A 13,051-nucleotide genomic window follows, 5' to 3' on the forward strand; every position below is an offset into this window, starting at 1 on the left:
GCTAGAGACACATCTACAGCAGCATCTCTGTGCAGGACAAACGACAGTTGACAAAGAAAACATCAAAAACTTCACTTCACTCCTCTACAATACGTTGGTTCCTTTGTTTAAAAGGCCAAAATGAATCGAGGGAGAACGAGAAGAGGATCGGCGAGTGCTTCACCTCACAATTCAGTACAGCTGATTAACCTGCAAGAAGAATTTGAAATGATACAGGCTGAAAATGTCAAATTAAAAGAAGAGGCAGAAAAATCAAGAGGAGAAGCTAAAAATTCAAAGTTTGAAACTGAAGTAGCATTGCAGGAATTACTGCATGTGGGTCTCAAAGTTAAAGGTGAGAAAATGGGAAAACAACAGGCAGAAAACAAGAATGAAAACATGAAGAAAGAACTGTTGGAAGCTCAAAAAGCATTGGAGGAAGAGAAAACCACAGCACAAGAAGCCAAAAATAAATATCTAACTGCAATGAAGGAGGCAGGAAATGTGATACAGGAATTACAGGAGGTGCAGGAAGCTTTTGAAGAGGAAAAAAGGAAAATGCAGTTGGCAACACAAGAAGCTGCAAATGTAATGGCTGAAGCTGAAAAACTAAGAAAGGAATTACTGCACATGAAGCAACAACTTCAAGAGGAGAAAAAACGTAAACACGAGGCCGAAAATGAGATTGAAAATATGAAGAAAGAATTGTTGGAAGCTCAAAAAGTGTTGGAGGAAGAGAAAATTAAAATACAGGAAGCAAAGAAAGAAATGGAAGATACAAAGAGTTACAATCAAAACATGAAGAAGGAACTGATGAAAGTGCAAGAAGAACTTGCAGAAGAGAAAATTGAGGTGAAGGCATTCAAGAAAGAAATGACCGGCTCTGTGGTGACCAAGAAAGACTGCAAAGACGCACTTAAAGAAATAGGAAAGCACAAAAAGGAAGCTAAAGAGCTCCTCAAACACAAAGTGAAGCTGGCCAAACAGCAGCTGAAAGAAAAATTTAAAGATGCCGAGGAGCAGCTCAACAAAACCTTAAAAGAACTGAAGGCAAAAGAAAAGAAAGCCGAGGACAGGAGGGGATTCTGGAGCAGACTGCTGAGAAAGAACTGACCCAGCAGCATCGCGTTTGAGGACATCAATAGTTTCTTCCTCCTCTCTCCACCTTTCTTTCACCCCATCCTTCTTCTTGGGACGTTTGTTTGTTTTTTAAAAACTCTAATCTAAATACATGTACTGAAATACACAAATAAAATGACCATAACTTGACCTCATGTTGCCTGCTTCTTTTCTTGTGTGTCTGTGGATGTAAAACAGTAACACACCTCCTGCTCTGTGTGTCTTTAATTGTAAATAAATGCAATATGTTTTCATTTTAAAATGCAGTGCAAAAAACTTCTGCTCTAAATCTTTTTTTTAGCAAAAAGCTTTTTTTTTTTGCCTGTTGTGGAAGTTTTCCATTTAAATAAAGCTGCAGACGAGCGGTGAGCGATAGCTAACATTCTTTAATCCAAACACACATAGAACAGACAACCAAGCTTGATGAAGTCCCTGCATGACCGCGGGACAGATGGTCAGCAGAGTCTCCCTGAGCCTAGCATTGCTCTCAGTTAAGTACCTTCTCCAGGAACTAAAGGCAGTACACAGCTGTTTCACATCTTAAGGTTCACACTCCCTTGCTACCTACCAGAGTCCTCGAAGACACAAAAGACTCTTCCTGTAGAGTTGTCTGCTTCCCCCAACTTCCTTACTACACCCCCTCCATTTGTCTTACTGTATGGGTGTGAGACATGTTAAAATCCAGTGGCACCAAGGTATCATACAATAAAATAATGTGATTAATACATAAGTAAAAGAAATTCCTATACATACCCCTTCCTGATTTCTTATGTTTTAACATGTTTGTTACACTTACATGTCTCCAATTTCAAATGTTAACACAGATGTTCAGAGTAAATACAGATTGTAGTTTTTTAAATGATGATTTCGTTTAGTTTGGGGAAACAGCTCTACAACTTTACCTCATGTAGAAAAAGTCATTTCCTTCTAAACCTAATAAGTGGTTTTGTCATCTAGCAAGAACTGCAATCAAGCATTTGCAATAACTAATAAAAAAGCACTTGACAATTGTGTTGGTGACAGCTTTTGTTATAATATCAATAATATTTCTATGAATATGGGATACTGTTACATGTTTGCATAGACTTTTGTGAAATATGGAGACACTCCTGGCATTATATGAACAAAGTGAGACTCATTTTTTAGGGTTGGTGGAGATGTGTGTGAAGATCCAAACAATCCCTGTCAGTGATGGAGAAGGTTTGATGAAAATATTTGGTAAAAAGTTCACCAGCATGAAGGAAATGAAGTTTCAAACTTTCCTTAGGAGGACCCCAGCACGCCTGCTTAAAGAAAAGTAAGTGTGGCGATGTGGATGCTTGCAGTGACTGCTGTATAGAGGCCATCCTGCTACACATGAAACACATCAGAGTCATAATTGTTATTTTAGTCACGTGTTTGTTTATTATCCTTATTGTTTTATCTGGGACTGTTTGCAGACATCTCAGAGAGAGGAGACACCAGCATCTGAACAGAGACTCAAACCAGCAACCTGCAGCTCCCTGCTTGGCTGCTCCAGTTTTCTCCTCACTCATGTTGCCCACCAGTGATTTCTAGCTGCCCACCCAGACAGCAGGCTAGAATATGCGCTGAGCCTCAGCACCCAATACTTGGACATGTTTTCTTTATTATATAATGAACCAGACCCCAAAAAGTAAACAGCTGTTATTGCTAGGCAACGGGAGCAGCATTTGGTGATGCAGCACCTGACATTCCTGACCATGTGGGCGGAGCATGCATGGAATGGAATGTTTAGTAGAACTGTGCAACACAAGCACTTAGTTACAGCATTGTTCATTGTATCCAGACACAGCTAGAGACACATCTACAGCAGCATCTCTGTGCAGGACAAACGACAGTTGACAAAGAAAACATCAAAAACTTCACTTCACTCCTCTACAATACGTTGGTTCCTTTGTTTAAAAGGCCAAAATGAATCGAGGGAGAACGAGAAGAGGATCGGCGAGTGCTTCACCTCACAATTCAGTACAGCTGATTAACCTGCAAGAAGAATTTGAAATGATACAGGCTGAAAATGTCAAATTAAAAGAAGAGGCAGAAAAATCAAGAGGAGAAGCTAAAAATTCAAAGTTTGAAACTGAAGCAGCATTGCAGGAATTACTGCATGTGGGTCTCAAAGTTAAAGGTGAGAAAATGGGAAAACAACAGGCAGAAAACAAGAATGAAAACATGAAGAAAGAACTGTTGGAAGCTCAAAAAGCATTGGAGGAAGAGAAAACCACAGCACAAGAAGCCAAAAATAAATATCAAACTGCAAAGAAGGAGGCAGGAAATGTGATACAGGAATTACAGGAGGTGCAGGAAGCTTTTGAAGAGGAAAAAAGGAAAATGCAGTTGGCAACACAAGAAGCTGCAAATGTAATGGCTGAAGCTGAAAAACTAAGAAAGGAATTACTGCACATGAAGCAACAACTTCAAGAGGAGAAAAAACGTAAACACGAGGCCGAAAATGAGATTGAAAATATGAAGAAAGAATTGTTGGAAGCTCAAAAAGTGTTGGAGGAAGAGAAAATTAAAATACAGGAAGCAAAGAAAGAAATGGAAGATACAAAGAGTTACAATCAAAACATGAAGAAGGAACTGATGAAAGTGCAAGAAGAACTTGCAGAAGAGAAAATTGAGGTGAAGGCATTCAAGAAAGAAATGACCGGCTCTGTGGTGACCAAGAAAGACTGCAAAGACGCACTTAAAGAAATACAAAAGCACAAAAAGGAAGCTAAAGAGCTCCTCAAACACAAAGTGAAGCTGGCCAAACAGCAGCTGAAAGAAAAATTTAAAGATGCCGAGGAGCAGCTCAACAAAACCTTAAAAGAACTGAAGGCAAAAGAAAAGAAAGCCGAGGACAGGAGGGGATTCTGGAGCAGACTGCTGAGAAAGAACTGACCCAGCAGCATCGCGTTTGAGGACATCAATAGTTTCTTCCTCCTCTCTCCACCTTTCTTTCACCCCATCCTTCTTCTTGGGACGTTTGTTTGTTTTTTAAAAACTCTAATCTAAATACATGTACTGAAATACAAAAATAAAATTGCCATAACTTGACCTCATGTTGCCTGCTTCTTTTCTTGTGTGTCTGTGGATGTAAAACAGTAACACACTTTCTGCTCTGTGTGTTTTTAATTGCAAATAAATGCAATATGTTTTCATTTTAAAATGCAGTGCAAAAAACTTCTGCTCTAAATCTTTTTTTTTAGCAAAAAGCTTTTTTTTTTTGCCTGTTGTGGAAGTTTTCCATTTAAATAAAGCTGCAGACGAGCGGTGAGCGATAGCTAACATTCTTTAATCCAAACACACATAGAACAGACAACCAAGCTTGATGAAGTCCCTGCATGACCGCGGGACAGATGGTCAGCAGAGTCTCCCTGAGCCTAGCATTGCTCTCAGTTAAGTACCTTCTCCAGGAACTAAAGGCAGTACACAGCTGTTTCACATCTTAAGGTTCACACTCCCTTGCTACCTACCAGAGTCCTCGAAGACACAAAAGACTCTTCCTGTAGAGTTGTCTGCTTCCCCCAACTTCCTTACTACACCCCCTCCATTTGTCTTACTGTATGGGTGTGAGACATGTTAAAATCCAGTGGCACCAAGGTATCATACAATAAAATAATGTGATTAATACATAAGTAAAAGAAATTCCTATACATGCCCCTTCCTGATTTCTTATGTTTTAACATGTTTGTTACACTTACATGTTTCCAATTTCAAATGTTAACACAGATGATCAGAGTAAATACAGATTGTAGTTTTTTAAACGATGATTTCATTTAGTTTGGAGAAACAGCTCTACAACTTTACCTCATGTAGAAAAAGTCATTTCCTTCTAAACCTAATAAGTGGTTTTGTCATCTAGCAAGAACTGCAATCAAGCATTTGCAATAACTGGTGATGAGTGTGTTACAGCGCTGTGGAGGAAATTTGGTCCTCTCTTCTTTGCAGAATTGTTTTCATTCGGCCACTTTGGAGGGTGTTGGGGGAAAACTCTGTAAAAGACCCAGGAGAAATAAAGACACAATGAGACAAAGTTACTTTTTTTATCAAACGTGTACACGGGTGAGCTGCTAAGAACAACTCACACCATGCACAGTGGCTTGGTAATTTTTATAGGAAAGACAGTGAGAACAGGATAAGAAAATACAAAACAAATAAAATAAACAACTCCATATGTGGCGCTAGTCTCGTCAGCAGAGAGCTGGGAGAAGGCTGTGAGAGATAAAACAATCTAAAACAATATGTCCCAAAACAATATGTCTTTGCTGAGAAAGTCTAAAAAGATAATTCTAAACTAATCTAACCATAGGCAAAGGGCAGACAAAAGGCATCTTTGTACATTTAAAAGAAGGTAAAGAAACATAGAATCATTTTTCCTGTAACATTCCCTCCTGTTTTAACTTATTTTAAATGTATACAACAATTGTCTATGAAGGTTATTTATTAAGTATCTTAGGCAATTTTTAATTTCCAAAATTTTCAAAATGTCAGCATAGCAGAAATGGCAGTCATTCGGTCTAAAGAATAAAACAAAAGAAAATAATAAAAAGAAAAACATAGTAAATGAAAATCATAGTAAATGAAATAACAAGTGGAATAAACAAGAAAAATAACAAAACTAAAACTACAAAAAATAAAGGAAAAAAACCTTATATTTTAAAACGAAAACTTACAAAAAATAAAAGAATGAAAAGTAAAATGAAAACTTTATATTTTAAAAATGATGAAAACCTAATATGTAAAATGAAAACTTCAAAAAATACAAGGATGAAAACCTTATATTATAAAATGGAAACTTCAAAAAATACAAGCATGAAACCTTATACTTAAAATGATGCAAACCTTAAATTGAAAACTTTATGTGTAAAATAATGAAAACTTCATATTTAAAATGGAAACTTTATGTTTAAAACTGAAGACTTCAAAAAAATAAAATAAAAGCATGAAAACGTTATATTTAAAATGAAAAACTTTATGTTTAAAAGTCAAGACTTCAAAAAAAATAAAAGCATGAAAACTTGCATAACCTACTAATGTTTTAATCAGTGCATGATCACTTGACAAGTCATTTTTAATCACCACGTCATTTATTAGCAGCTAGTACAAGTTCTCCTCTAACAGAATTGCAACGGGATGTTGTTCTTCTTCAGGCACGGCAACATAAGCAGTCATTGTAGTTGTTATCATCTGTGAAATCATTACTCTTAGACATGGCAACACACACAACACTAATATGAGCAGTGCTATCATGATGAGACCTAGAAGGAAAAATGGCTTTGCTACAGCAGCCAGCCATGAACCGCTGAACAGCCAGTCCAGCCAGCTTTGTGCTGTAGCTGCTCCAGGTGTGTGTTCAGTGACATATTTTTGCAGAGCGGTCAAATTCTGCAAAGCTTCATAAATGTCTCCTCCAGTTTCGTATCCATCAGGGATAAAAGTGCAACATGTTTCCCCGATCAGCTTGCAAACTCCTCCTTGTGATGCTGTTAGCAGGTCTAGTGTCAGTCTGTTCTGCAGCACCATCGTTCTGATGGCCTGCTGTTCTCCTGCTAAGGCGGTTCCCAGGGTCTTAGTCAAGTTGATGTGTCGTAGCAGAGCATATCGGTTGATCTCCACGTGATCTCGCACCTCGGCAACTCCAATGCCGGGGATCAAGCTCTGTAAGAATTTCACTCCTCCTCCCCAGATGCGAAACTCTCCCGGCACTCCAGTGTCCACGGTAATGCCGAAAGAATTGGGGGAGGCGATGTCCACTTCACGTCTCTGCCGGCTGCTTGGGTGATGTGCAACACTTTGCATGAAGAAAACGTGATCTGATAATTCCACCAGGGCGCACAGACCTCCCCAACCTTCAGGGAGTGACAGATAAGCCTTGTTGCCACATAGGAAGTACCAGTCAGCCAAAACTCTGGTTCCTCTGCTGCTGGGTGCCGTCCGTGCACATCCTGTCTGGTACTGAGTCTTTGTTTGTAGTGGCATTCGGTAGCTGTAGTCGGAGCGACAGTTTAGGCCCATCAGCGTCGTGTCACTGGCACAGGTGGCGTTGATTGAACAGGCCATACACTTCCTCTCGTTCCTTGGTGGGCAGAAAGTGTATATGGACTTACATAGGTGAGTAGGCAGCTCCCCCACCGCCCGCGAGCCATTGTTCATCACACATACTGGCAGTTGTGATGCGTTCAGTTTGTTCAGTAGAATTACATCAGGCAGTGGGTCTGAGACTTGGGGCCAGGTCAGTAGGTAGGTCTGTCCGGAACAGTTCACATTTGTGAGTGATGATGACCTCCAGGTTGCTTTTGCTGGGATGCTGTAGTTGGCTTTGGACCAAAGAGTACCGTAGCCTGGATGTGTTGCCAGGCCCAACAGACACCAACTGCGATCTTCAGGTATGCTGTACGGCCACAGGCCAGACGTCTGCGAGGATAGGGGCATATGGGTACATGCATAGCAGTCAGTTTTGTTATTCAAGTGAGCTGTAGTGTTCATAAACTGCCACCAGAAGTTGGTGGCGTATCCATGGGGAAACTTGGTGTACTTTCCTTTGTCATACAGTGTCTGCCTTTTCTCCATGTAGCGTGACTTGTTGTCCCTCACGGAAGCAAAGGTGAGGAGCCCGGCCATGGTCAGGGCCGCTGCAGTTGATAAGAGCCACCACGTCATGACGACGGAACACACCCTCCTGTCGCGAGTAGACCCCCCGGCCAGGAAAGCTGACCCCTCCACCGGGCGAGATCACAACAAGCGGGCAAGCCTGCCGTCAGCTGTGTTTAGATGGCTTCACTGACTCGCCTGCAGTGACTCTGATGGATCCAGGATGGTCGTTCCGCAATTTTGCAAGCGGTCGGTGTAGTGAGGAGGACTTGGTATGGCCCCTCCCACCTGGGTGTGCTCCAGTTTTTCCTTTGGAGCACCTTGATCAGAACCCAGTCACCGGGCTTTAGTCTGCAAGACACTGGAGAAACATCATCAGGTTGTTGATTATGTACAACGATCTCTTTGTTTTCTAACAGCTTAGACATCCACTCTGCTAATGTGTTTTCTCTGATTGCTTTGTCTATTGGTTGACTGGTAATAGGCAGTGGAAACGGTCTGCCATGAATGATTTCAAATGGAGTTAGTTTATGGGAGCCTTGTGTTAAGCGCATCCACATTTTCACTAAACCCAAACATTCAGGCCATGGCCTTCCTGTTTCTGCCATGCATTTCCTGAGCCTTATATTTTTGACACGTCATGCACGTTCTGACAAATTGTTTTGCTGAGGTTTCAAAATTTACAGTGTAGAATTTACAGTGTAGAAATGAGAGTATTGTGTAGAATTTACAGTGTAGAAATGAGAGTTGACAATACTGGTCAGTTGCACTGATACACTGGTCTACTTATAGCCCACACTACAACCACTGCTGTGTTGTTTTGTCTCTCTGTGCAGGTATGTAATGTGATGAAATCAGATATGATTGGGATGGATTGGTTTTGCGCTATGAATTTTATATTAAGTGTGTCGTTTTGTCTCTCTGTGCAGTCCAGGGCCTATTATATGCCACAGCCTAAAGGCAGCAGGGTTGCAGAGGCAGGAGTGACCACTGACTATATGCTTGCAGGGTGGTGGGTCTCCAAGGACAACTTCTAACCCTGTTAAAGGCAACATGTGGAGTGCAACTTGGCCGTGTGGCATAGCTGGCTCTGGCCTTGGGACTGTGTGTTTTTATACAATTCATAAGTGGGACACTGGACTGTTTTATCTTTTATCTCTTGATATATTTTTTGTCAGTAAATTATCTTTCAGAATTTTATTGACTGACATCTTTTTGCCCGTGACTGAGACGGTTGGTCAGACCTAGAGTCTTTCTTTGGGTGTGTTACAGCAGCTTCTGCTCTAAAAGAAACAAATAAATAAAAAGAAAAGAAAATGTGGAACATGCTCATCAGCTTAGCAGTGTCTACATATTTAATTCAGCTTCTCAATCCTGTAGTTTTAGCTGTTGTCTACAGGGTTTTGCTTATTGGTTGTTATTATAGGTGTGCTCTATCTCAGCAATGTGTCATTCTAGAATGATAAGTTTCAAGCTGGTCAAGTGCCTCTATGCACTTCATTAGTTTAGTTATTCTCCGTATTGTCTTCATCTCACATGTCATTACACTGAGTTTCAGCAAACCTTAAGCTTGATGCAGACTACTGCTTAACAATTATCCACCTCACATCATAACCGATTAAGGTGCCTCTTCATATTAATATTATGTCATTGTTAATATTATCCTTTGTCTTATATAACAGTAATAGCATATTATAATATTTTATCAGTGTGTACCATTATACTACTACTGAGCCAATTTGTTAGTTAGGATCATCTTATTCAGCAAACAGATAATTTAGAATTCATCCAATCTGCGGTCACATTTGTTCTCTCTGTTGCATGGCGGACCAGGCAGTTCTATTATAATATATTATTTATATTTCATTTTGTATCCATCAAGGGCTTCAGATGACCTGCAGAATCATCCTTTTCCCAAGGTGGAGACAGTTACCTTTTCACACACTGTCCTTGGCTGAACAGTGACACAGCCTTAATATACCTTATGTATTTTAGTAAAATATTTTCGTGTGAATTATTTGCTTTATATTCATTTTATACATGCTGGGCATGGTCATCATGCCAACTGTGTGTCATTGTTAATATCACTTTACAGGTTGTTATCCTTGCTATTATTAATTTCAAATACTCTAAAGATAATTTCTACTGTAATTTTCCCTTTGTTCATCTTTATTTCGTACTTTTTATATTTATATCTACTCAGTGGGGTCTGTTTTCAACCCTTTTAAACTACTTCAGACTACCTTGATCTCTAGTTTTCACTTAATAAGGGATTATTAAGTTCTTCCTGATATGGGTGGTGCTGCAGATGCGGCTGCAGGAATGAGTGATGGCTTTCTAAAAGGGTTGTGGGAACTGCACAGTGTCTCGTCTTCTGGTTTTACTAAACTGGTAGTTGAGTTCTATTCTTCTGACTGTTTATATTTTGTTTTCTTAAATCTCTCAGTTTACAGACACTGTTATTGTCCGGCGTCTGGACTTTTCTTTTCTCACCACTGCTCGTCAGCAGGAGTGAGTTTTAATTTCACTTGCTTGATTACCCATCTTATTTATGTATTTACTTATTTTTGTTTAAGTAATATATACACAATACAGCTGCTATCACCTTCGCTGGTATTAGAGACGAGAGTGGTTGCTCACACGCCCTTCTACTTTCGGACTATTTCCAAAAGCGGTGTGAACTTTACGAGACGGAACTCGACCGTTCTCTCAACTCACCAGCACGTCAGTGAATAGCAGTAAAAGAAAAACACAGTAGGAGCAGCTCAGTCTCTTATTGGACCGTGAAAATTCAGCTTGCTCCGTTAATTAAAACAATACACACACACATTCACATTCACACCTATTCGCGCGATCGGAACCCTTATCATAAGGGGAGCTGCCAGTCTTTCTGTAGACGAGCTACTTATTCCCTTGACCCAGCTGGGGGAGCTACTCAGAGCTCCAAACCTAACCCACAGAAGTGGGGAGCTTCCAGTCGACGAGCTCCAAGCTACCAGCCGACGAGCTACTTTAAACCCACAGAAGTGGGGAGCTTCCAGTCGACGAGCTCCAAGCTACCAGCCGACGAGCTACTTTAAACCCACAGAAGTGGGGAGCTTCCAGTCGCGACGAGCTACTTTCGCTATTTTAAATTCCCTGAATTTAAAATACGCTTTTACGCAAGATTGTGTCAGTGTGTCTGTATCTACCTGGTCAGTGTCGCCGGGTCTGGTCCACCTCGATCGGGCCCCACCACCGTGGGTCGCTTTCTAAGACGTTGGCCAAGACCCGAATTTAACGCTCTTGGTCTTTTTCCACACACCTGGTGTGTGGGCTGTCGACAGGCGAACAACGTGGACTGGTCACGGAGATGGGACACGATGGAGGTGATCCGGCTGTCGAAGGACCAAGAAATGTTGGGGGAAAACTCTGTAAAAGACCCAGGAGAAATAAAGACACAATGAGACAAAGTTACTTTTTTTATCAAACGTGTACACGGGTGAGCTGCTAAGAACAACTCACACCATGCACAGTGGCTTGGTAATTTTTATAGGAAAGACAGTGAGAACAGGATAAGAAAATACAAAACAAATAAAATAAACAACTCCATATGTGGCGCTAGTCTCGTCAGCAGAGAGCTGGGAGAAGGCTGTGAGAGATAAAACAATCTAAAACAATATGTCCCAAAACAATATGTCTTTGCTGAGAAAGTCTAAAAAGATAATTCTAAACTAATCTAACCATAGGCAAAGGGCAGACAAAAGGCATCTTTGTACATTTAAAAGAAGGTAAAGAAACATAGAATCATTTTTCCTGTAACAGAGGGTTTTCCAGCATAGGTTGAGTTTTTAAGGTCATGCTAAACCATCTCAATCTGATTGCAGTCTGCACTTTGACCAGGTCAAAACCTCCATGTTGTTTTTTGAGCCATTCAGAGATGATCTTGCTGCTGTGTTTTGCATTATTGTCCTGGTGCACTTGAGCTTCAGGGCACACTAAATGAGACAAGTGAGGCCTTCAGGTTTTTCACATTTTCTGGATTAAGGCCCTCATCGTGGTTCGATTCCCAAAGCGCTTGAAATGCCTTTGTAACCCTTTCCAGACTGATAGAGTTCAGTGTTTCGTAGCTGTTTCTTTAGATGTCCACGATGTTGCTTTCTGAGATCTTTTAGTCAACTTCACTTTTTTTTGCCTGTCCCATTTGGTTCTTTAGCCGTCAGAATTGTTGTCTGAAGACCAACAAGGAGACCCAATGGATTTACTTTCCCAAATTGATCATCACGGCCTTGCCGTATTGGTCCATTTGATCGACCTTTGTTGTTATTATTTATTTTATTTTCAGTTGTTACAGACGGGACAGACATGACTGAGGAATAGGAAAGGGAGACAGAACGATGAAGGAGAGGAGCAAAGAAAAACTGAACAACAATATTCACCTTATGTTTAATTTCTACCTTCATTAAAGAGACTCAGAAATTTTGAGGTTAGATAAATAACTTGTAACCAGGTACATATCTGAAAATTTCTTTTGTGTAATGTATCTTCTTATTTTTGTTGCATGAAGAATCTGTGTATGTGGACACTCACTATTTGCCCTCTTTTTCAGGTCCTCACGTGTGTCCTTTACAAGCAGAGACTCACTGATAGACAACTCTGTTACCAGTTCTAGGGCTGACGCACCCACCCACATCCCCACCCCCGGTGTATCCTTTATAGGTATGCAAGTTTCTAAATGAAATAAATCACATTGACCTTAAAAATGTGTTTAATCTTGACCAAAGTCCTCAGTTATGGGAAAATAAACTGGAACTGCAAGTTGTGCAACTTCACAACCACAAAAAGATTAGACCTGCTGAAACACGTCAGGCTAATACATGGGCATTTTGGTCAAGTCCACTCCATACCCTGCCTTCATGCAGATTGCCCTTGCACTGTCAAGACATGGGGTGCATTAAGGACACATTTGTCAAGGCATCATTCACAGTCATCCCAGCCAGGCAACATCCTTTCATTCACGTGCATTGTCTGTAATTCATGCTCTTTTGACAGTGGGAGGCAGTTATTTGAACATCTTGGTGGCCATCATTGTGATTTGGCGCTATATAAATTGAATTGAATTGAATCTAAAAAAGTTTGAAACTGTGCCATGTGTTTTTGAGGATTATGATTATAAGGTTAACAAATACACAACATTCCACAGCCACAAGAGTAGAAAACACAACCCACATTCCTTGGAAGATTTCAAGACTAATGTTCTTCATCAATACCAAAAGAACCCGGATGAAGAATGTGACATTGTTGATGATGACAATGAATGTGGCTCAGTCCTTGAGGAGGATGAGGACTTAAACAAAATTATTACTAATAAAGTGGG

The 13,051-nt window shown here is 40.4% G+C and overlaps 1 protein-coding gene across 1 annotated transcript; it reads right to left on the reverse strand.

The window, feature by feature from the left end:
- Window positions 1-5,088: 5,088 nt before the first annotated feature.
- On the reverse strand, window positions 5,089-11,413 carry LOC147339280 (uncharacterized). Its single transcript, XM_086291723.1, has 2 exons — window positions 10,887-11,413; window positions 5,089-8,056 (listed from the first exon to the last, which is right to left on the reverse strand). The coding sequence occupies exon 2, from the start codon at window positions 7,762-7,764 to the stop codon at window positions 6,202-6,204; it is 1,563 nt and encodes a 520-aa protein (XP_086147849.1). The 5' UTR covers window positions 7,765-8,056; window positions 10,887-11,413; the 3' UTR covers window positions 5,089-6,201.
- Window positions 11,414-13,051: the final 1,638 nt, after the last annotated feature.

The sequence above is a fragment of the Aulonocara sp. 'chitande type north' Nkhata Bay genome, linkage group LG1, assembly GCF_057382095.1.
Source record: "Aulonocara sp. 'chitande type north' Nkhata Bay isolate Kocher_YH1m ecotype deep benthic linkage group LG1, A_spYH_male_GT1.1, whole genome shotgun sequence".
Lineage (NCBI taxonomy): Eukaryota > Metazoa > Chordata > Actinopteri > Cichliformes > Cichlidae > Aulonocara > Aulonocara sp. 'chitande type north' Nkhata Bay.